At 36.4% G+C, this 25,642-nt stretch overlaps 1 protein-coding gene across 4 annotated transcripts; it reads left to right on the forward strand.

Moving 5' to 3' along the window:
- Window positions 1-1,935: 1,935 nt before the first annotated feature.
- Window positions 1,936-21,490, forward strand: uacaa (uveal autoantigen with coiled-coil domains and ankyrin repeats a). Of its 4 annotated transcripts, none has more exons than XM_048168919.1 (16): window positions 1,937-2,334; window positions 3,776-3,903; window positions 9,745-9,833; window positions 9,983-10,047; window positions 10,738-10,795; window positions 12,547-12,617; window positions 12,761-12,867; window positions 15,057-15,238; window positions 15,858-15,895; window positions 16,456-16,518; window positions 16,673-16,700; window positions 16,829-16,869; window positions 17,651-18,829; window positions 19,234-19,362; window positions 21,085-21,150; window positions 21,265-21,490. In XM_048168919.1, exons 1-16 carry the CDS (start codon window positions 2,299-2,301, stop codon window positions 21,334-21,336), a joined length of 2,352 nt encoding a protein of 783 aa, XP_048024876.1. In that variant the 5' UTR covers window positions 1,937-2,298; the 3' UTR covers window positions 21,337-21,490. The 4 variants fall into 4 exon arrangements, 2 of the variants coding, with proteins under 2 accessions (XP_048024876.1, XP_048024875.1); XM_048168918.1 differs by having other exon boundaries at window positions 1,941-2,334; window positions 17,651-18,838; XR_007181634.1 differs by lacking the exons at window positions 21,085-21,150; window positions 21,265-21,490 and having other exon boundaries at window positions 1,936-2,334; window positions 17,651-18,619; window positions 18,720-18,838.
- Window positions 21,491-25,642: the final 4,152 nt, after the last annotated feature.

Raw genomic sequence — 25,642 nt, forward strand, 5'->3', positions numbered from 1 at the left:
ATGTCTGAGTGTGGTGACTCTTGATGCGCTGACTCCAGCTTCATTCGACTCATTGTGAAGCTCTCCCAAGTGTTTGAATCGGCTTTTCTTGACAGTATTCTCAAGCTTGTGGTCATCCCTGTTGCTTGTGCACCTTTGCCTACCCAATTACTTCCTTCTAGTCAACTTTGCATTTAATATGCTTTGATACATCACTCTGTAAACAGCCACCCCATTCAGTAATGAATCAACAAATTAAAAAAAAAAAAAAAAAAAACTTTTGAAATGTTTTACTTTACATGTAGGGAATCTAGTATAAATGAAAGTTTCATTTTTTAAAATAATTTACAATAAAAAAATTAACTTTTTCACGATATTCTAATTATATGACCGGCACCTGTAATACAGATTTGGAGGATTTGCAGTTGTAACTTTTGAGTATATGTTTAAAGAGCATGCTGCATGTTCACTGTACAGAGAGATTGTCATTTTTTTCAGCACACTGCAAAGGTTTAGAAACCACATATCATTGTAACATGATAGTGTAGCTCAGCTTCACATAACATACTGCAGCTGTTACAGTTAGAACACTTGTATAACTGCTTTTTAAAAAAATATTTAGGCACAGTGCCATAAAATACGCTCTATATGGGAGGCTGCTGTTACATAGTACATATTTTAAAGGCAGAATGAATGAGGTCTTTCAAGAGCCTCATGTTTGAAACAGGTTTGTCTACTGGATTTGGCAAGTCCCCAGACTTTCAGCTAGAGCAACATTCAAACAACATAAAATGGCAGACTTTACCCCCAAGAACATAACCCTGTTTATTGTTTTTTTTTTTTATTAGAAGTAGCACCCTCAGCATTATTAATGTTCAGTTTTTTGTACTATAACAAAGAAATGAGTCTCTTTTATGTTTATATGTTTAGGGGGCTATTACATGATCCCAGAAAGAGGATGTGATTCACAGGATGTGATTCATAACACGCTTGATTGGCTTTTAGTAAAGAAGCAATAAAACGCTTCAGGATATAATTAGGGGTCCAAACACAGAATTTCTCCTCTTCATTATTTTTCTGCCCTAAAACTGGGCTTCAGAGACTGTAAATCAAAGACACTGCTAATCAAACGAATACACACTACACACTTTCTTCAGACACTAGGTGGCGCTACTAGAAGATAATTATTTATATTATACTCTGGAACTGCAAAAATACTATAGTAAAGTACTTTAATTATTTTTTGTGGTAATTATATAGCTAGTTGTTGTGGTAATATAACAACTAGGCCTATAGTAATATAAACAAATGACTTTACCCAAGACTGTACGAAGTTTTCTCCAACTATAGGTTATATTATACTACAAAACACTACAATTTACTGTAGTAAAAACTAAAGTATACTACAGTATTTATTACAGTTTATCACTACAGTATGCTGTAGCATTCATTAACAAAGTGTTGTAAATACTATAATATATACTACAATTTACTATAGTTTACTATAGTTTACTATAATAAATACTATACTGTTTTTTTACTTCATGTGGATGGAAAAACATACACATGGACAATGGGACTTTTTAAGAAAAATATAGTTGAGAATATGATATCAACTAAAGAACCTTTGGGTTGTGTTCACATTTATCTATCAAATTTTGCATTTTGTTTGTCCTTTTCTGTTTTTTTTTTTTTTTTTTTTTTTTTTATTATTATTTGACAAAGATAATTGTCTGATAACACTTCACATGATATTATGACATAGAATAAATATGAATAATCTCATAAACATGTAACATAATAAAATGTGCCAGCTAAATAAATGAACATCAATTCAGTATCTACAAAAAGTGCAACAAAAGTTTATATGATAAATGTTCATTTAAATCATATGATGATTTTAAAAAATAGGCTACGCATATTTCTAACCAACCACTGACGCAACTGTGTTTACAAGTTTGCAAACAGGACGAGCCTGCTGACAGTATTACTCGAGGCTGTATCCAAAACAAACACTCATTGTCGAGCTGCTTTTGAAGGCATCTACGGAGTCTGTGGAATCTGCAGCCCACAAATCATGTGAATCAGCTTTTCCACGGCATGACCTTCATACGGAGACTCCCTGTTCACGCCGATTGGCTCATTGTTACACAGTTTTCCTGACGATTGGTTCATGGGAGCGCGTCAGGTCTCAATAGAGCCTGAACCTTGTAACCGAGGGGTGGAATAAAGTTTACAGGCAAACTTTGACAAGACAAGAGACGCAGATTTGGACATCTGGACAAGTGCACTGGGCTTAGTTACTGTTATACTGGAACTATGAAAAGTTTTAAACAACGACTTAAGAAAAACGAGGTAAACATTAGTGGCTAGATACAATTTTTCACTCTTTCGAATAGCCTGTCAAGACTTTGGACCAAGCCCATAACATGTCCTGAAACTGTGAGAATGGGACTGTGGGTGGTCAGTCTGTGTGGTTGTAGTAAGTTGCATATTGTATTGTTTGTTTATGTTTATGGCTAAAGTGATAAGGACGTCTGACGCGTGATTGTGTATCATATCTTTAGAAATTACGCGACAGATGATTTTATCGCTGGTGAATGACATACTTTGCGCTTGAGTGAGACAAGAGATTGTTTACTGTGTTGTTGGACATGTAAAAAACTAGAAATATTCCACAAATATTGTTTGCTATTTCATCCTTATTACTTGACCAATTTCTTTCTTTCTTTATTGGTTCCTGTGCTGTGATAGACTGTAAGGCTATTTGAAATAACTATAATAATTTCTGGATATGCAATTGTAATGCGGTCAACAGACCTGGAACTACTTCATAGTGCGGTTATTGAGAAATAATTGATAGTTTAAAACTTCTGTGAGCCAGGAATTCAGCATCACCTTACCATAAATTACATTATAAAAAGGATGGTTCTAGTCCTGGATTCTGATTGGTCAATATAGCTTTCCATCCTGTTATTTATTAATTTTTTTTTTTTCTTAGAATATTTGTTCACTGTACGTACGTTATTTTATTTTTTGCATAGCAACATTCTGTTATTTCAGTAGGACATATATCATATAGCGACTTAATGAAGGAATTTTTAAAGGAAATTGCTAGTGTTATACCAAAGACTATATAACACCAAGACATGTCACTCGTATTGTTTTGAATGGGAGAAAGTGTAACGCGCAATATGGCGGAATAAGTCCCGCCTTCTAAATAAGAGCCAATCGCCGACTGGTAAAGTCTTCGCATCACTTCAGCGGAGTTAGAATCACCGGTTTCTATAGAAACAGTCAGAAGCGCGCCTCCGAAGAGACGCGCATTTAGGTCTGCGCATGCGCATTAGCTTGATCCAGCCTGAAAAATAGTTTTATTGTCATGATTCGAGCGTTTAGAAACTAAATTTATTAGCCGGTTGTTGTTAGATTTCATTGGTGATTTCAAATATGAAATTTAATCGTAAGGTTGGCGAACAGTTTTGGAGAATTTGATGTTTCCCCATTCAAAGAGATTGCATGATGCCCAGGATGCCCGAGAGGCGTTTCAAAGATGGCCGCCGAGTGAAATGACTTGTCTTAAAGGGACTTTGGTTATACTGAACTATAGTAAAGGTTTCACATTAAAAATATGTGATTTGTTTCTCTTAAACGTGGAAATAAAGAAAGTTGTAGGGTTTCAAAAAAATAAAAAGTGTTCATTAGCAAAGCCAAAACATAATGATAAATGCGTAGAGCTGTAAGAGAATAAGTTGCGAAATTAATGGTATAAATATTGTGTTTTCTTATGTTTCAGAGTACAGAATGGGGAAAGTATGATGAGCGTCTCATGAAGGCAGCAGAGAATGGAGATATAGAGAAACTCATAGCCACACTCAAGAAAGGAACCAACCCCACCAAACTAGACCCAGAGGGCCATTCTGCGTAAGTGCCACTTTCAACATGATGCTTGCGTGATGTTAAAAATAGTCCATTCTGTCCAATGTACAGCAGTTTTGTTTGTTGTTGTTGTTGTTGTCTTTACTTGAACTTTACTGAGAATAATTCTCCTCATAAGTATACTCTATATTTTATTCTACGCTTATGCAACAAAACCAACTGACTGACAACATTTTTGCAAAGACAACTCATTTTACAGTCAGTTGCTGTGCACTACTGAGCTCATTCCTGCACTATGTTTTAAAGTGGAAGCCGAACCCCTCTATGAAGGGCTCTGGGATCAAGTGGTCTTGCGGTCTTTGATTGGACATGAATCAACATATCTCTATCCTCCCTGCTGGGACTCTTGTGTTCACTTCTTCTGTATGCATTTCATCACTCGTCTCTTGCCACAAAAGATAGCTTTTTAATAAAAGTGCAAATGTCCAGCCAGGGGATGAGGGAAGAAATTTTGAAAGCCCTATTTTTTGTACCCTCATCCTCCTCTGCAATGCACAATGCCTTGATTGTTGTTTAATTTATTTCCAGTAGCGGCTTCTGAATGAAAAGTAGGGAGTCTGTAGCACTCAAGTTTTGTAGTGTTTTTTTCTTCTGCATTAGAATTGCACACTAACCTAAGACTTTACTGCTAAACACATTTTGAGGCAATTTCACCCTTAATGCTTTTTAAATCCTTCTTCTGCATTGGTTTACTCTTCTTATATTTTACCCTCAAGGATAAGTTACCTAGAATGCCCTGTTTGCTTTGTGGAGGGTTTGGTATTGCTTTATTTTATAATTGACAGAGCTTAGGTACTGCTTCTGCAATCTGTAATGAGATCTTTCCTCCATGGGCCTCCCGCACACATGATGATAAATACTGGTATGTGTAAAGAAGGATAAACAAAGCACAAAATTAAATGTTGAAACATGAACCTCCAAGATGATTAGCATACTTTCTTCAGAATCAAGCTAACACTGACATACGTTTTTCTACAATACTATGTTTGCAGAAAGAATAAAAATTGACCTCTGATTAAGCATTTTAAAGGTATACTATGTAACTTTTTGTTTGTTAAAAATTAAAGCGGCAGTCTGTAACTTTTTTTGAGTTAAAAATTATCCAAAATCAATTTTTGAGCAAGTACATAACCAGCCAGTGTTCAAAACTATCTCCTTACCTTAAAGGTGCCCTAGATTGTTTTTTTACAAGATGTAATATAAGTCCTAGGTGTCCCCTGAATGTGTCTGTGAAGTTTCAGCTCAAAATACCCCATAGATTTTTTTTAATTATTTTTTTTAGCTGCCTATTTTGGGGCATCATTAACTATGCACTGATTTTTTCAGCGCGCCGCCCCCTTTAAGAGATGCGCTCTCTCTGCCCCACGAGCTCTCGACTATATATACATCGCATAAACAAAGTTCACACAGCTAATATAACCCTCAAATGGATCTTTACAAGATGTTCGTCATGCATGCTGTATGCATGCTTCGAATTATGTGAGTAAAGTATTTATTTAGATGGTTACGTTTGATTCTGTGTGAGTTTGAGGCTATGCTCTGTGGCTAAAGCTAACATTACACACTGTTGGAGAGATTTATAAAGAATGAAGTTGTGTTTATGCATTATACAGACTGCACGTGTTTAAAAATGAAAATAGCAACGACTCTCGTCTCTGTGAATACAGTAAGAAATGATGGTAACTTTAACCTCATTTAACAGTACATTAGCAACATGCTAATGAAACATTTAGAAAGACAATTTACAAATATCACTAAAAATATCATGATATCATGGATCATGTCAGTTATTATTGCTCCATCTGCCATTTTTCGCTGTTGTTCTTGCTTGCTTACCTTGTCTGTGCACAGATCCAGCCGTTAATACTGCCTTTCCTTGTCTAATGCGTCGAATGGGCTGGCATTATGCAAATATTGGGGTCATACATATTAATGATCCCGACTGTTACGTAACAGTCGGTGTTATGTTGAGATCCGAGTGTTTTCCGGAAGTCTTTCAAACAAATGAGATTTACATAAGAAGGAGGAAACAATGGGGTTTGAAACTCAATGTATGTCTTTTCCATGTACTGAACTCTTGTTCAGACTGCGGAGTGGATACAGAAATTGAAATCTACAGGTAACGCTAATACACACTAAATACACATAGTCACGCAATGCTGATGTTGTTAACATTAAGAATTTGAGAACAAAGTATAACAATAATAATAATTTGCATGGTTTGACGTGATCCGATTGTTAGATTTAGTCATTGGTAGCATGATAGCAATTGGTAGCGTGATTTATCGTAATGCTTTTTTTCCTCAGTTGGTCAGAACAAAAGTTGCAGATATGTTACTTAATTATTCAGATGATATTATCTGGTGAAAATTATTATTTTGGCCATACTTCCAAGATGTACAAGCTGTGATTCCAAAGTACAGTATCCACATTGGTGTGGTGACTGACAGCAAACATTAAATTCATCTGCGCTGAAGAGCTGTGCCGATACACATTCCACGTAAAGATGATAATTCCACAAATAAATGCAATAGCAGGTTTTGAACAGAGATGGCGACAAAGAGACAAAACCTACAGACTGCAGCTTTAACTAAATATAAATATTAAGTCAGTACATCATCAATCCTCCTTCCAAAATGTGTTTTAGTCTTATCCTTATGATAAGCCAATTATAAGTGTTTATATTTTAAACCTGTCGGGATGGTTCATGGGAAATTGCATACACACGTCATGCATCCGTGCATGTCTCATCATATTTGTAAATAGAGAAAAGCTGCTCCAGCTACTTTGATGCATGTATGTTGTGGGAGTGGTGTAGGTTAGTTGTCATAACGAGTAAGAAAGGTTGACACGGAGCATACTAAATCTTGAACCTCAGGGTAATCACACATCTTTAAAAAACGCAGAACAGAGGAGAGTTTGCTGGCAAAAAGAGAACGCGACAGAGCTCGTAATAAAACAAGAATCAACATTGGCTAGGCTTTTTGGAGATGTCGAGGGATTTGAAATGTAAAAGCCATGTGGAGATGGGATTTTAATACTCATCAGGTGATTAAGGTATCTTATTGAACAGATAAATTACCTTATCTGAGCTCTCTATCTAGCCTGTCTAGCCAATCACAGACATATCTGATGAGCACGTGAACACAAAGGCCAATCAGAGTTGTTTACGAATCAGCGCAACAGCAATCAAAGCAACACATTTTTAAAATTTCAGTACTGACTTGGTATCACATTCGGTACTTTTGACAACTCTAGTCCACTGTTTTATGTTCTATGACTTACGTTTTCATGGTCTAATCTAAAACATCTTTAAGAAGATTTATATTGGCAAGTAGATGTTTGTGAAGATTTGTAGAGATCTGGTTTGACCTTTTTTTGCTTTTTGTGTTGTGCGTTGTTCAAAACATAACCATCCCACCCACCCCCCCAGGACAGGATAAAGTGTGATTGTTTCCAGTTCCATCCCCTCCACTTGCTTCATAGGTAGAATACGATTATATTTTTTAAAAAGAAAAAGCTCCATACTAGCTTAGAAAACACATCCCAATATTAACATTTTCTGCTTCTCTGTCATTTGGTTTGGATAATTTTTTTTGAAACGAAAGAAAAAGCCTATTACATGATTTTAACAAGTGTTTCATTTTTCATACCTGACTAGTTTGACAGTAGCCCATCACATCACAGCATGATATCCCATTAACATTAAAGCCATATAAGCCATGAAAGAAGTTCTTAAGTAGTAAAACAGGAACATGAGAAGCAGAGAAGTTGTTCCAGAGAGTAAATCATCATCATAAAAGCTTTCTAACAACATAGACGTTTAACTAAATCATAAATGTGCGGCACAGCAGTGCTCCAGTGATAATATGTTTATGGGAGAGTATTAAACATGGTGTGTGGTGTTACATGAAGCCTATAATTTTCCTATTTTTCTTCTTTTATCTCTTCCAGTCAGCTGTTTTTAAAGGGGGTTATGTATTAGGTGTGTCAGGCCTCGTGACAGGATTTTTGTCGTGTTCTGTTGTTGTTCAATATCTCCTACCTTCCAATGTTTTTCTGTTAAATAAAATATATGAATATATGCCAGTAAACATAATGGAATAAAGAAATGTTACATTTTTTTATATTTAGCTCCTGTGCATTTTATTTTCATTCCTTTTTCAAATAGATTTAAAAAATACTTTTTTCCCCTTTATTTTCTGCTACAAAACATGTTCATACCCATTACCCACTCCTACATCTTGTTGATCCTTCTTTTGTCCTCTAACTATTTCAACTTAAGAGCAGCAACAGTCTTGGTGATCTAATTAACTCTTGTATCATGCCTGCTTTGTGACTAGGCTCAAGGAGTGGTCGTGTCTATTTTCTGTTGAAACAGGCCTTGGGTGCCATGTTGTTGCATGTTAACATTTCTTGGCTCTTAATACATAATCGTATTGGTAAATCACTGGTAAACTCACATATGTTGTAAATGCATATTTTGATTTCTATGGAAGTTTTATAATATTAACCTGTGCAAATATCTGCTTTTAAATATACATCGTTCATGTTGTAAAATAATATTATTGACACTGACATTAAAGGGTTAGGACACATAAAAATGTCGTTCCAAACCTGTAAGACCTTTGTTCATCTTCGGAACACAAATGCAGATATTTTTGATGAAATCCGAGAGCTATCTGACCTTCCTGTGTACAGCAACATTACAACCAATTGCAAGGCCCAGAAAGGTAGTAAAGACATTGTTAAAATTGTTGTACACACAGTGCGTAAACGGTGTAGGAGACTGGGAAGAGATGATATTATTGAATAAAGTCGTTATTTTTGTTTTGTTTTTGCGCACAAAATGTATTCTCTTTGCTTCATAACATTAAGGTTGAACCACTGCAGTCACATGGACTATTTTAACGATGTCTTTACTACCTTTCTGGGCTTTGCAGTTGGTTGTAACGTTGCTGTACACAGGAAGGTCAGCTAGCTCTCGGATTTCATCAAAAATATCTGCATTTGTGTTCCGAAGATGAACAAAGGTCTTACGGGTTTCGAACGACATGAGAGTGAGTGAAAGAAATTTCATTTTTGGGTGAACTAACCCTTTAATGATGACAACAATATTATTGATGATAATTAGAGATGCACCGATTGCAATTTTTTTGGCCGATTCCGATTTCTGATTTTTTTTGTTAGTGTGATCTGCCGATACTGATTCTGCCGATTCTGATTTTCTTTCTAAGAACTATAATTGACAGCATATACAAACAGAAATCTTCTTTTCTTCAATGCAAATTTTATTTTTCATAAAAAAACAAGTAAAAAGTCAGTAACAAAAATAAGAACAAATAAACAAGTTGCAAACAACAGCAGAAATAAATGCATTAGAATAAAAAGAGCTATGAAACTTTAAGTTTTTCAGGTTATGTAGTTTTCAGGGGGTTTTTTTCAGGACAGAAATATTACAGAAATCAAAGTTATCAAATGAAAAATAACACTGGATAGTCTTCATTGAAAATCTTCATCAAAATTAAATACAGATTAATGCTTACAATTAAAGCAATAAAACTTATTTAGTCAAGAGCAGAAAGTTATTTTCTTTGTCTTTTGCTCTTAGATTAACATGACAGCAGCAGGAATATTGGACTGCTGTCACTTTAAGAGTTTATGCACGGACCCAATATACTGTTACACAACATGCGCTCGCTTTTTAACGTGCCGAACATGTGGGAAATCGGTCGATTCCAATCCCTGGCCGGTCGATCGGTGCATCTCTAATGATAATCGTGCTTCTATTTTATAAATTTACTTGTATGTTATTTTTTTTTTAAGGTTTCATGTTGCTGCTAGCAAAGGCCTCATAAATAGCTTAAATGTTTTCCTGGAAAACAGTGTCAATGTGAAGGCTTTAGATGCTGCCGGTAAGACTTTATGTCTCTGCACTACTCATCTTTAATGATTGGCATCATATACACTCATATAAAAGTACACATTTAAAGTAGGTCAAAATCATGGCCATACTGTTTCTGACTTTTGAACCTCACTGTATGTATGTTGTTCCTCTCTGCAGGTAAAACAGCTTTGCATCTGGCTGCAGCAGGCGGTCATTCAATGTGTGTGCAGAAGCTGCTGCAGGTACCTTCCACTGCGTTTTTCCACTAACAATCACAGGAAGAAAGACTAATGAGAAACCGCATTGGAATGTCACATTGTTGACGTATAACCAACCCCTTTAGCAATTGCTCTGCCAAAGACAGCTCAATGCTTTCTTTTCTTTCCCTACCCTGTTTTATGTTTAAAGCCCTTGTTTATTTGGATTTTTTTTCTCTGGACTTTCCTTTGCTTTTGATCTCCATATGAAACTGTGTGCTTAAGGCAGGGATGGAGCAATTTACTCCACTTTTTTGTATCATAGCAACAGTTTTTTTGCTTCCAAACGCATGGTTAAGAATGTGAGGTGTGTTATCTGGTGTGGAAATGTGAATTTTCTTTCGTAAAGCTTTGATGTAAATGCAGCTATAATTAAATGCAAGTGAAAACGAAGGATATGAATGCAAATGAGTTTCAATTGGCAGTCAATTGCATTAAAGCAAAATAATTAAAACCATGAACAATTTAAAGCATTAAAAGTAGAATCTTATGATTGAGCCAAATTCCACATATACATTTGAATTTATGATGAGCATGTGCTGAGTGGCATTTATGCAATTTACATTCTCTTCAGTGTTTTTACCTCAGTTTTCTTGTTGAGCAGAGGAATATGTAAAAGAATTTAATATGTATGATATTGCTCATGCATGTGTTAAATATTTTCTTTTCCAACAGTGTAAATGTCCTGTTGACAGCGCAGACCTGCAGGGCCGTACAGCTTTGCATGATGCAGGTGTGTGGATTTTTCTTCTTTAAAATTATAATTTTTTATTTTTATTATTTATTTTATTAATATTCCATTTAAAATATAAACAGTTGCTTTTGTTTCACTGACTAATCAACAACAATGCATCATTAAAGCTTTCATATCGTTTTTTATTCTTATTGTTAATTCTGGTCAATAATCTCATGACCACTGCAAATAACATCAACGCCAGACTAACTGCTTGTTGTTAAGCTTAATGAAGGGCTATTGTATGGAAGCTTGTTTCTGCCACTGAATAAAAAATTATAAAGTTAATTGCGACTTTTTATCTCACATTTGTTTGTTTTTTTCTTTTCAGAATTGCAAATTTATATCTTGCAATTCTGACTTTATAACACAATTGCGAGTGATAAAGTCAGAATTGTGAGATATAAACTCAACTGAGAATTATAAAGTCAGAATTGAGAGATATAAATTTGCAATTCTGAGAAAAAAAGTCAGAATTGCGAGTTTATACCTACTTTATAACACGCAATGCAACTATATCACGCAATTCTGAGAAAAAAGTCAGAATTGTTAGATATAAAGTCACAATAACCTTTTTTTCTCTGAATTTTGAGTTTATATCTCACAATTCTGACTTTATAACATGCAATTGTGAGTTATAAAGTGAGAATTGTGAGTTATAAAGTCCAATTCTGAGAAAAAAGTCAGAATTGTTTATATCTCACAATGCGACAACATCATGCAATTCTTGCAATTCAAGTCAGAATTGCAAGAAAAAAGTCAGAATTGTGAGAAAAAAGTCAAATGTGAGTTTTTATCTTGCAATTCTGATTTTATTTCTCGCAATTGTGAGTTTATAACTTGCAATTGTGAGTTTATAACTCACAATTCTGACTTTTTCTCGCAATTGTGTTTATATCTTGCAATTGTGAGAAAAGAAGTCAGAATTGCGAGATGTAAACTTGCGAACTGTGAGATAAAAAGTCGTAATTATCTTTTTTATTTTTTATTCAGTGGCGGAAACGAGCTTCCAGACTATTGCCTAAGTTAGGCAGGCTGTATTGAGATATTTTATTAGTGGTTCAATTTCACAACGGTGACAAACAAAGTTTAGGGAAAACACTATTGTTACCTGGCTGTCACCAATGAAGGCATTTAATCAATTCATTTGTTCCATAGCCTTAAAGATGATTGCTGCTTGGCAGCAGATTCTGTGGTTTTGAGAAGATGGCAAAACTATGTATAGTTAATATAAAGTGGTCCACCAACTGCACAGCACCAACATATTTTAATGCCACACCTTAATGTGGGACTGTCTGCATGATCTCTAGTGTATTAGAATATAAAATAATAATAAAAAAGTCTTAGATTTGACATTCTATACAACATGTATGTACACTTTTTAGGATTCTAAGGCAAGAAACATTTTATGAGACTGGTCCTATTTAATATTTTATTGATATAATATTTAATTAATAACATGCAAATATTTTAACCGACAAGCCTACAGGACATACCACAGTGTTAAAAGGTTTTATGCACACCAGTATGCTTAGAGCTTTTTCTTCCACATTCTGAAACTGAAGTGATAATGAATTCTTTCTTTTCATTTTGGGCATGCGTGTCAGATTTATTATCATTCTTTTCAAGCAGATCTTTCATTATGAATTCTTCAACTGCTCCATGAGGATGCATCAAGGACCGATATAATGTCTAGCTGTCAGAGTTGATCAGACAATTATAACGTCTTGTGTCTTCTTATTGTTTTTCAGCATATGTAGGCTGTAAAGCCGCCATCAAGATGCTCTGTGACAGCGGGGCATCTATTGATGCTGCTGATGCAGTAAGTAAAATAGGTTTTGAAACAACAATTCATTTTGCACGCTGTGTATATTTAAGAAGTGAAGTAAGAAAGGGAGATAGAAAAAGTGATTTTGAAATTAACACCAAAATATATACATAATATACAGTATGTACCTTTTTCAGGATGGTAGATCTCCTTTGTTGCTTGCTGCTAAGATGAGCCAACCAGGAGCATGCCAGTTGCTTGTGCAATTTGGAGCACGCACTGTCCTTCGAGACAAGCAAAACAAGTAAGGGAAAGCATTTAAAAATGATCATATTTCCTGTTGTGCATTAATAATGATCCACAAAGTTAGCAAAAATCAAATCTGTATAATTAAAGAGCCAGAAGAGGAAGATCACATTTTAAATTCAAATACATTTTTTATGTTCAGTTCCAGCTTGTATACTAATGTGAATCAACTTGCAACCTAATATGAAAAAGGCCATCCCAGGTCATTTCAGCTGCATTGTGCTAGTGTCCTTAAGAAATCCATCTTCTACAACAAGGAAGTCACCTGTTTTCCTTCCACTGAAGTGGGACACATTTGCATGTGTACCCTGCAGAAAGCAGCAATAGGAACAAAGTGCAAAGCACACTTGTACTAGTGATACCTTTTGTTATTTATCAGCATTTATTGATATAGAAAGTGCAGCAACATTACCATTTTTAGGGCTGCCAAAGTTCATTTAACTCAGGAGATTAATTAAATGATGAACAGCATTACATTTATTTAATAAATAACATAATGAAATACAGTGTTGGGGGTAATGCATTACAAGTAACTTGTTACGTAATCAGATTACTTTTTCAAGTAACTAGTAAAGTAATGCATTACTTATTTTAAAATTTACAAAATATCTGTTACTTTGTCAAATAAGTAACGCAAGTTACTTTTTCACATTTATTGACATTTAAGCTCTCCTGTCTTCATGTTGAGAGAAATACAGTGCCGAGGTGTTCTGCGCGCAGTGTAAACATGATGGTTATTGTAGTTCTAGAGTAAATGTGAACATGCATTTACTCATCTCACTTGCACAAAAACATTCAGTATTCCTTAAAATGAATAAAAACAGTGAAATGCAATCTCAGAATTTTACACAAACCTGTAATAATTAACTATATTAAAGGTCCCGTTCTTCGTGATCCCATGTTTCAAACTTTAGTTAGTGTGTAATGTTGTTGTTAGAGTATAAATAAAATCTGTTAAATTTTAAAGCTCAAAGTTCAATGCCAAGCGAGATATTTTATTTAACAGAAGTCGCCTACATCGAACGGCCAGTTTGGACTACATCCCTCTACTTCCTCCTTTAATGACGTCACTAAAACAGTTTTTTGACTAACCTCCGCCCACAGGAATACACAAGAGTTGCGTTTGTAGAGTGTGTTTGTCGCCATGTCGTCGAAACGCTGTTATTTTCATCCCGCAGTCCAATCACTGGGTCTGATTCCGGCTCAAATTGATAGGGTAAAATTAAAGACATGTTTACAATAACACTGAGCGCGTGCATCTCCACGTTATGGTAAGAGGCGTGACCTTTCCGGGCAAGGTTCGCTAAGCTGCTGTCGAATCACAACACAGGAACCGCTGGCACAATCAGAACTTGTTACGTATTTCTGAAGGAGGGACTTCATAGAACAAGGAAGTCATCAGCCCGTTTTTATGACAGTGGAAACAGCGGTATACAGATAAGTAAATTATGTGAAAAATACTGTGTTTTTTTACACGCGAAACATGAATACATGTTATATTGCACACTATAAACACAATCAAAGCTTCAAAAAACCACGTAAAACGGGACCTTTAAATCACACAAATATACTATATGTATTTAATCTCACTTTATTAACCAATACCTTCGCTGTTGACTTTCGATGATCTAATTAAACCATACTAATAAGCAAAAAGTACTTTAGAAATAAGAGTGTTGAACTTCCTTCTCCTGTATCCTGTTCTTCTTTAATCCAGAATGGCAGCACATCTGAAAGGTTTGTTTGAGTTACACTCTCTACTGTACAGGCATGAATTTGCAGCCTGAGGCTTATTCATTTCACTTTTGGTGTGAAAGGGCTTTTACATTTGCCAAAAATAGAACTTTTTATTGTTGTTATTAAAAAACAAACAAGCAAGCCCTGCCCAGGTGAGAAAAAGTAACGCAAAAATAATGTAATTAGTTACTTTTTTAGCAAATAACGCAATATTGTAATGCATTAATTTGTAATGCTTTCCCCAACACTGATTATATAGTTCAGTACAAGTCATGAACTGCTTTTGATGAGTCACCTAGGAAAAGTTAATTCAAGTAAAGATATCTTTAGCTTTGCAGAAATAATCATAAAGTGTGTTTGACCTCAGTAGTGCCATACCAACTGATCAATCATTATTTCTGTGTTCTGTTTTGTTATATTTTATGTTCTGTATGTGTGTGTTCTGTCTAGGACTGCGCTAATATTAGCTTGTGAGAACTCCTGTAAAGAAGTGGTGGAGATTCTCCTAAAGACTAAGGCAGATGTTTCTGCAGTGGACGCTTATGGCCATGATGCTTACCACTATGCCAGACTAAGTCGGAATCAAGACTTGATCACACTTGTACAAAATGCCTTGGAAACAACCACTAAAGGTAACACAAATGTGCTTGTTGAATGATATTGAACATTTTTCTACTGTTTATTAGCAATATACATGTATACGGTGGGATTAAATGTTGTTTCAATGTGTCAAAACATCATATAATCTTGTAACCAGCAATGCTGGGTTTTTTTCAGCAAGGTAGTACAAAGTGACAGTCTTGTTATCATCACATGTAGCAATTACTGAACCTGCTCATGCAGGCAGCAGGTCAGTTGAGTTTTAAATTTAGATCCCATATCAACCATCATACTGTCATTACTGGGTAATGTCATGTCATTTAAGAGAAGTGATCCAGCAGATCCAGCTGTGCTCACATAGACTTCTCAGATTCTAACACTAAAAGGATTCCTTTTCCAAGAAGTGTCTTATTTAAAGAGAGAGGCTTATTCCAAGCAAATCAGCTGCTTATTCTTAGATCACTTGGGTCCCTGAAAGATGCTTTTCATATAATATCTGCCATATCACCAGATGATAAAATGCAACAATTAGTTAATAAAGTGATTGTCATGTAAATCAAAGCACATTCATGGCATAGTAAAATCTGAAATGTTATGCATTAGGAACAGAAACATTATGTGCTATAACCTTTCCCCCCATTTTGTTTTCAGCTAAAGAGACTGCCAATGTTTCACAGAAGATCCAACAGGTAACATTGACATTTTGCTGACAGTTTAAGTGTTTGGCGCATTTGCATGCACATTCACAGTCAAGTTCAAGTATTTGAAATCCAAGACAGGAAAAGGAAGTAACGGCAGACAATAAGGTCATGGGTTTGCTGCACTCAAATTAACTCCATCCTTTTATTGATCTTACTTCCATCTAGCATCTTAAATGCTAATCGCAGTGCACTTTAATTAGAGCCATTCTAATACGCAGTCACTTGAAAATGATGATGGTGTGCGATCTCCAGCTCTCCAGTGATGGAAATCAATTTGATGAAATTTCTGCAGCTGTTGATGGAGAGGAATACTGATTCGCATGCTCAGCCATACATGTGTAAATTCATAGTTTCTTTGTCCTAACACATATATTATGGATCCAGCCTTCAGGATATGTTTCACTAATTTACTGTAGGGAAATGTATTATTAAAGAATCGTTAGAGAATAGCATTTATTATGGAAATAGATTTCTTTCTTTCTGAAGGCCATGTTAACAGAGATTTTTGATAAGAATTGAAACATTTATTTTTCTTTCTGAATGAACAGGCTAAACCCTGGACCAAAGCAGGATCAGTAAAGACGGAGAAAACTTTGTCAGAGCCCCTAACAGTGAGTTTCTTTAGAGAATGACTGATGATTTGATTTCATTTGATTGACATCTGAAGTCTGTGCTATCAGGCAATCATTTTCCTCTCATGTAGCTGATTGTGGTCCTGTGAACAGTTGTGAATGTCATCATTAAAAGGTTGTGTCTGAATTACAGAGGGAACATGGCAGTCACTCCACTGAAGGTAACTTGGAACGTGTTTTATATATAAATATATAGAATTGCAGAAAATCAGGATTACAATCAGTCATATCACAAAAGCTTTCCAGGTCGGGGCTCTAATGTTTTAAACATATTTTCTGCTCCCTGAAGGAAAAAGTGCCAAACAAGGTCATAATCTGGATTCTACACAGGTATATATTTTTTTTAAGTATGTGACCTTGATATATTGCTTACAGTTTGTACTTCTTTTATCAGCCATTTAAATTAAATTTTACATTAAGGTCTTCATCACAAAATCAGTCAATCAATAAATAATCAATCAATCAATCAATCAATCAATCTTTAGTTTAGGTAACTTTTTTTTTATGTATGTGACCTTGATATCTTTGAAAACAGTCCTTTTGTCAGGCAGTTAAATTTTATAATAATGTAAATAATATATATAATGCTATGAAAGCTTGTTTCCACCGCTGAATAAAAAATAAAAAAGGTAATTGTGACTTTTCTTTTTATCTCACAATTGCAATTGTGAGTTTATATCTCACGATTTTGACTTTATAACACGCGATTGTGAGTTTATTTCACAATTCTGAGAAAAAAAAGTCAGAATTGCGAGATATAAACTCAGAATTGCGAGAAAAAGATCAGAATTGTGAAAAAAAAGTCAGAATTGCGAGATATAAACTCGCAATTGTGAGTAAAAAGTCAGAATTGTCGAAAAAGTTTTTTTTTTTTTTTAAATTCAGTGGCGAAAACAAGATTCCATATAATGCAGCGCACCAAGTAATACAATTTTTATAATGTGAGCACTTTTTTTCTGACAGAATATAGAGATTAAAGGGTCATAACCTCACTTGATATCAGACTCATTTTATATCCTATTCTAATCAAACTGAAATTACTTCAGTTGAATTAAACTAGACGAACAAAACAGTATTTCTTACTTCAACATTACCCTTGTCAATTATTCAGGTCAGGCCTGCACAGTCAGCTCCTGTGCCAGTGAGATCTACTCCGATGGAGTTATTGCCCGGTGAGGTGGAGGCCCTTAGGAGAGAGCTACGAGATGCACGAAGGAGGCAAGAAGTAGCTGAGGCGGAGGTACACAGGCTGGACACGGCGCTGGCTTTGCGCTGTCAGGAATACGAAGGATTGAGGAGAAGCAGCGAACAAGCTCTGCATGCGGCCCATAACCGGGCATGGGAGCTGGAGGAGGCCTTGGGCGATGTGCAAAGGAGGATGGCCGGCTCAGAATCACGAGTGAGACAGATGCAAGCTCATCTAGTGGCCGTCAGAGAGCACTTGGTGGAAGAGCTGAGAGTCCAGCTTCAAGAAGTCAAAGGCCAGCGGGAGGCAGCCGTAGCCGAACTGGGGAGAATGCAGAAGGAACTCAGCCAGAGCAGGAGGGAGGTTGAACAGCAGAAGGAGAACCAGAGCTCCTTGATGCAGGAACTTAGCCGGCTTTCCCAGGAGCTGCTCAGCAGAGAAGAGCAAATAAACACACTGAGGACCAGGTTAGCGGGAATGGAGACACAGCAGGCTGAGATGTTGTGTAAAGAAGCTCAGACCCCATCAGAATGGTGCCTCACACATGCGAAGAGCACCATGACTGACACCATCACAGAGACCCAGGAACCAACTGTAGATCTGGAGAACTACATCAGCAAGGGTGAGCACACAGTCATAACCAGCTCACTGAACAATGCACTGCAACAGGCTGAAACCAAAGCTGACGAGGCTCTACAGAAGTACCAGTGCGCTCAGGAGGAGAACCAGAGCCTGCTGAGAGAACTTAAAGAACAAAAGGCAGAGCTGGATACCATCCAGGAGGCTCTGCAGGCCAAGTTTGTTCCTGTTGTCTTAATGGAGGAAAAGGAGAAAGAGGTGGAGCAACTCAAAGTAGCCCTTGAGGAGATGGAGAAGAGACAAAACCAAGCCAGTGTGAGCATCTCAAACACAAAAGAGGAAGGTGTTCAGAGAGAAGAACACAAGCAGCCATGCACAAGTGAAGTACAGCATAACAAAGTATCTTCTTCTACAGGGAGTGACAGAGCAGAACGTGAAGTCACTAGAATTGCAGTGAGAATCGTGCAGCCAACTGAAAGCAAAAGTAGCACAGCTGAGGACCAGGGGAGCACATCACCAGATCAGGTTGCAAAGGTTCATGATTATTGCTTGTATATTTCTTATATTCATTCATGATTATTTTGTCTCACAGATCATCAATTAAAATGACTGATAAATGGCCGATACTCAAATTCTGTACTTTTGTCTAAATAAATTAAGAAACAAAAACTTTTTGTTTTAAATGATTAAATTGTTAATGTTTTTAAAAATCAACTTTAAGTGAGAATTAGATGGCAGCGAAGGTAATAAAATGTGGGAAATTAAAAATTAAATATCTCTAATATCAGCAAATAGCCTAACTGTTACAGTACCAATGTATTGTGCATCTCTAATTTAAACATACTGTACAACCAAAGTTGAGTTGACCACCCAGCAACCAACCAGAACACCCCCCAGAAAAAGGTCTAATTACATGTTCTCTATCTCAGTCATCAGTGAAACATGAGGAACAGAGGTTGGCTGAGGTCAACATATCAGAACCCGTCAGCTCCTGTGAACCATCACAGTCAGACAGCTCCCTCCAGGCTCAGGTCTGCAGCCTACAACAGCAGCTAGAGGTTAGTTCCTCACCAGTTGCTCCATTCTTTGGGGCTGTTTTTTTGAGATTCTGTTTTGTTTAAGCTTAGAGAGGTCAGTGCTTTCAGTGCAATTGTGATAGGATTCGTTAGTATAGGCAGAGCTGTTGAAAAAGAGAGTTGCGACACTCTGTGATCTCGCCGCTCTGTGATCACAGCAGTAACTAAAGCCTAAAGTATACTTCGGCTGTACAAGCTTTTCGACGGTCCATGCACTGTCCACATGATGTAAATTTCGTCATCAGGAGGGTTGGCGGACGTCCGCGCGTAGCCCAGTTTTTGGTGCGCGTACAACAGCGTATGTGCAAGTGACTTGAAACTTGAAAACAAAGTCCATTAGATAGCCAAAGAAGTGTACTTTTGAAAGGCTTGCGCGCTCAACTGTGTGCAAGATGGAAACATAAAATGAAGTATTCTGGGCCTTAGTTGTCAAACAAATGTAATGAAGTTAAAGGGATAGTTCACCCAAAAATGAAAATTTGATGTTTATCTGCTTACCCCCAGAGCATCCAAGATGTAGGTGTCTTTGTTTCTTCAGTAGAACACAAATGATGATTTTTAACTGCAACCGCTGCCGTCTGTCAGTGGTATAATGCAGGTCAGCGGGAACTTGGACTATAAGAGTAAATAAAACACACACAGACAAATCCAAATTAAACCCTGCGGCTCGTGATGACACGAAACGATCGGTTTGTGCGAGAAACTGAACAGTATTTATATCATTTTTTACCTCTAATACACCACGGAAGTATGTCTGTCCATTGAAGTAATGCGCGAGACACTGCCGTTGTCAGAGCGCGATCAGACCTCACAAATCGAGTGATGAATGCCGTTGGACATAGTGGTGTATTAGAGGTAAAAAATTATATAAATACTGTTCGGTTTCTCTCACAAACCGATCGTTTCATGTCTAAGGACATCAATGTGTCGTCACGAGCCGCAGGGTTTAATTTGGATTTGTCTGTCGTGTTTTATTTACTCTTATAGTCCAAGTTCCCGCTGACCTGCATTATACCACTGACAGACGGCAGCGGTTGCAGTTAAAAATCATCATTTGTGTTCTACTGAAGAAACAAAGACACCTACATCTTGGATGCGCTGGGGTAAGCAGATAAACATCAAATTTTCATTTTTGGGTGAACTATCCCTTTAAAAGTACAGTATTTTCCTCTGAAATATGGAGTAAAAGCATAAAGTTACATTAAATGGAAATTCTCAAGTAAAGTACAAGCATCTCACATTTGTACTTAAGTACAGTAGCCTACTTGTGTAAATGTACTTTGTTACGTTCTACCCACTGGAAGCAGACCATGTCATAGGCCCCTTGAGTTGAGTCAAACCTGTTGCTGTTGGAGAGAACTGGGAATAGAAAGGAAACATGAAACTGATTAAACTCATAAAGGATACACCAGGCTGAAGACATTTTTGCAATCCCACAGAGTAACATGAGATTGTCCTATGATATTATAAGAAATCTGCTGTGACGGTGATCAAAAACAGCATGAATCACTCTCAAGAGACATCTTAACTTTCAAAGTACTTGCATTTCCACCCCAATGCTTTTAGTGTAATCCAGCAAAACAGAGCATTTTATGACATGTATTGTACATTTCTAAATGAAATGCAAGTATGCATTATTCATTTTTCTTTTGTAACTGATGTGAAAACCAATGCATTATGATCTTGTTCTCTTTTTATTGCCAGAACTCTGAAAAGCATTACAGACACGTGCTTTCAATATACAGAACACGGTTGCTCAGTGCAGCACAGGTAACATTTTATTTTTTTATGATGTATATTTTCTTATTATCTAATGCACTTTCAGAAGTAAACCCATGAAAACTGCAGTGTTTATGTTCTAGAAGCTGTGGTCTTCTTTTTCAGGGTTTCATGGACGAAGAGGCCAGAGTGGCTCTGCTTCAGATCGCCAAGATGAGAAAGGAGCGTGTGTGCTGAGCATTCATTGTATACATGTATATACACTTTTGTTCAAAAGTTTGGGGTTGGCAAGATTTTTTTAATGTTTTCAAAAGAAGTCTCGTATGCTAACCAAGGCTGCCTTTATTTGATAGACTGTGAAAAGTTTTCTATGTAAATATGTCATCATTTTTTAAATTTTTTTTTCTGTAATGGCAAAGCTTAATTTTCAGCATCATTACTCCAGTCTTCAGTGTCACATGATCTTTCATAAATCATTCTAATATGCTGATTTGGTCCTCAAGAAACATTTCTTATTATTATCAATGTTGAAAACAGTTGTGCTGCTTTATATTTTTGTGGAAACCATGATATATGATTTCAGGATTCTTTGATTTATAGAAATAACATTCTGTCTTTACTGTCATTTTTGATCAATTTCACACATTCTTACTGAATAAAAGTACTAATTTATTTCTGTCAAAAATACATTGCTGACCCTAAACTTTTGAAATGTAGAGTAAATATATGCATTACACCGTGTCTACAACAGACACGACCGTTGTTGTGTCACACCACAACAGCTTGATGGACACAACGAAGGGACCATTGCAAATCCGTTGAGGTCCAGCTTCCTCTTTCTGGATCTAATCATTGGAGCTAGAAGGTCCAATCACACCATAACCCTCACCTTAAACCTATCCATTAAACTAGTTGCGTCTGGTGTAGACATGACTAATTCTTTAACAGAAAACACAGAATCAAATTTGATGTCATTTAGGTTTTTTATGTCCCCTTTTATTAACCAATGGCTTGTGCAAATTAGCTGTGGCTCTTTGTAACTAATTAAACTACAATTAAACTGTAACTATTAAACAATGAAATATATCTACACTGTAAAAAAAATCTCAACTCATATTTTGTTTCTTTTTTTGGGCCTTTGAGTTTTAGTTGTGTAGGCTACATTTGTTCATAATTGTTTTTGGTGAAATTAAAGGTGATGTGTGTAATTTATTAGGGGTGTAAATACATTGATATGGATGGATCGATACATCGATCTAACGAACGATATGATGTATCGATGCAATGCTTAAGAAATCAATACCTATGAGAAGCAACTTTATTTTGACACTGCATTTGTCCATCTGCATTACTGCTAAAGCATGAATTATCTTTTAAAGGATTAGTTCACTTTCAAATAAAATTTTCCTGATAATTTACTCACCCCCATGTCATCCAAGATGTCCATGTCCTTCTTTCATCATTGGAAAAGAAATTAAGGTTTATGAGGAAAACATTCCAGGATTATTCTCCTTATAGTGGACTTCAGTGTTCTCCAGACGATTGAAGGTCAAAATTACAGTTTCAGTGCAGCTTCAAAGGGCTTTAAATGATACCAGACGAGGAATAATGGTCTTATGTAGCAAAACGATTGGTCATTTTTGAAAAAAATACAACTGTATATGCTTTATATAAACAAATGATCGCCTTCCAAGTGGTTCCGCCAAAATCGCACTTTCGCATTCTTCAAAAAGCTTACGCTGTATGTCCTACGCCTTCCCTATTCTACTTACGGAATGAACGCAGCACCAATTCCATTTTTTCTGTAAGTAGAATAGGGAAGGCGTAGGACATACAGCGTAAGCTTTTTGAAGAATACGAAAGTGCGGTTTTGGTGGAACCACTTGGAAGGCGATCATTTGTTTATATAAAGCATGTACATTTAAAAAAAAATTTTAAAAAATGGCCGATCGATTCGCTAGATAAGACCCATATTTCTCATCTGGGATCGTGTAGAGCTCTTTGAAGCTACACAAAAAATGTAATTTTGACCTTCAACCATTTGGAGGCCATTGAAATCCACTATAAGGAGAATAATCCTGGAATGTTTTCCTCAAAAACCTTAATTTCTTTTCAACTGAAGAAAGAAGGACATGGACATCTTGGATGACATGGGGGTGAGTAAATTATCAGGAAAATTTTATTTGAAAGTGAACTAATCCTTTAACTCACCTGTCAGGGCTCAACAAAAAAGGATTATTGTGCAAGGACCTTACAAAAATCTCAAATGCTTCCGATGACTTGAGTCATTATTGGGGAGTTATCATGCTTTTCACTTTAGAATACTGTTCCAAATAATTAGTAATTCATTCTGAAAGATTTGATAGGCTAATATGAGTCATTAGGCTATAATTAATTTAATTAATTATCCACTAGGGGTTACCATGATCTTAACTAGAGAATTATTTATACATTATGGTATGAAAAAAATAGCAGTGATTGATTAGCTTATAGTGAACTTACTAATAAACAGTTTCTTGTTAGTTAATAGTAGTTACTAGAATGTTAAAATTGTGTTACTAATTTGTTCCTGTGTTATTAACAGTCAGACCTTTTACAAAGATGCAGGATGTGTTCTTTAATGTGAAGGGCTCAGACTGCCCTCTTGTGTTCTGTACTACACACGGTTGCCTTTTGATGAAAAACAAAAAATGCTAGGGGATTTTGTGTTCTCTATGGGTAAATATTTTGCTGTGAGAAGGAATGTAGAATGCTGAGTAGTAGGCCTATGAAAGCTGTAAGGGTGGTTCAGGCTGCAGGATTTCCGAATGACTAATGAAACATTATCATTATGACTGTGCAAAACTGTACATTTCTTGTCCATTACCACCCACTGCTTCTTATTCCAATGACGGAAATAAGCGCAGTTAGAATTGCAAAATATGTGGGAGAGCATTGCTAGAGTGTGACGATATTGTATTGCAATAGGTAACTGTTAGCACTTCAAAGTTAATACTGCATCAAAACTAGTTAGTACACCATTTGTAATTGAAAGGGTTTAATGACAAAATCTGGTTACGGTTACACCTGAAATAGTTACACAATAGATGTATGAGATGATAAAATCATATACCATTAATTGTACCCATGTACATAAAATGTTACCCGAGAGATGGAAGGCAGAGCTCATGGAGAGGAAGAGCAAAGGCCCAAACATAGACTGTAAAAAAAAAAAAAAAAAGGTCCAAAGAAGAAGAGACAGAAAAAAGAGAAAAGTCCAGAGAAATTATGTGAGACATTCAAACTGACCAATCAGCATACAGCTCCCCAGTCAGACAAGCCAGGCCGCTCTCATGCAGTGAAAAATACACAACGCATCGACAGACAAGGCAGAGCAGGTTACTTTTGATATGAAACAAAGTCTCACATTTCATTTTTAAAGAAATTTAAACAATAAATACCGTCTTGTGGCTCTTTAAAGTGTTGTGATAGATCGCTGTAGCGCCTCGGTTGAAGCGGCTCGTGAACCGATCATCTCTTCCAACTAGTTCATTTATAGCATCAAATAAACATGAATGAACATCAGAAGTAATGCTGTTTTAACCGCGGAAAGACGTCAGTACACACCATTTTTCAAGTTCAAGTCCACCGAAGTAATCTACTAACACCCCTGACTGCTTTGTCGGAGAAAATGGCGGATTCGGCGTTATGATTTGTTAGATCGCCTGTCAATCAAACGGTAAGGGGCCATTCTGAAGGTGCGTTCACGCGGCCTCGTAATTCCTGTAGTTACGAGATTCTAGCTTGTAAAATGCGTTCACGTCCTCGTAGAGATCGTAATTACAGCTTGTAAGCTGGGAGTTTTCTGAAAGCTCCCACATGTACCACGTGGCCGCTGTACCACCTGACCGCTGTAGATTCATTTAGGCGTTGATAGTGGTGCCATGGAAACGCTTAGTTCCCAGTCAAAGGACGTGAACAGCTCCGAATATAACGTCACGTGTTGCCATTTCAAGATACCGGTAAATACGAGGTGACGTGAACGCAGCTTGACATTATATCTTGAAATTTGGACTTTATAACTCGAATTTGTGAGTTTATATCTCACAATTCTGAGGGGAAAGAAGAATTGTGCAATTAAAAAGTCTCAATTACCTTTTTTATTTTTATTCGGTGGTGGAAACAAGCTATAGTCATCTCTAATGTCCTGAAAAATCATATTACTAAGTGCTACTTACTGATTTGTATTAATAAGGCAAAAGAATGAACATCTGTAAAGTGGAAAGATGCTGTTTATGTACTTAATGAAATCTATCCATTGGTCTTGGCAAAAAAAGCTTTTCTCTGTTGTGCATTTTTTCCAAGAAGAGCCCTTACAATAAACCCTAATATACCGACTCCACAAATACTCAACATATGGTTTTGATTTCAGCACTCAACAGAAAAATGAGAGACTTGTTGTTAAACACTGACCTCAGCGCAGTCATCCATCAAGACTTTTATTTGTGCTAATACGATTTATTGTCTACACTGAGGTTTGGCTGAGCCTCACGCTTGCACAGAC

This window comes from Megalobrama amblycephala, linkage group LG19 (assembly GCF_018812025.1).
Source record: "Megalobrama amblycephala isolate DHTTF-2021 linkage group LG19, ASM1881202v1, whole genome shotgun sequence".
NCBI classification, from domain to species: domain Eukaryota; kingdom Metazoa; phylum Chordata; class Actinopteri; order Cypriniformes; family Xenocyprididae; genus Megalobrama; species Megalobrama amblycephala.

Excerpts from the sequence above, each read along its gene's own strand:
- uacaa (XM_048168918.1), top strand. The coding sequence starts at position 2,299 with ATGAAAAGTTTTAAACAACGACTTAAGAAAAACGAG. Across the intron at positions 16,519-16,672 it reads CTTTGTCAGAGCCCCTAACA|AGGGAACATGGCAGTCACTC; the intron begins GTGAGTTTCTTT and ends TCTGAATTACAG. Across the intron at positions 18,839-19,233 it reads CACCAGATCAGGTTGCAAAG|TCATCAGTGAAACATGAGGA; the intron begins GTTCATGATTAT and ends TCTCTATCTCAG.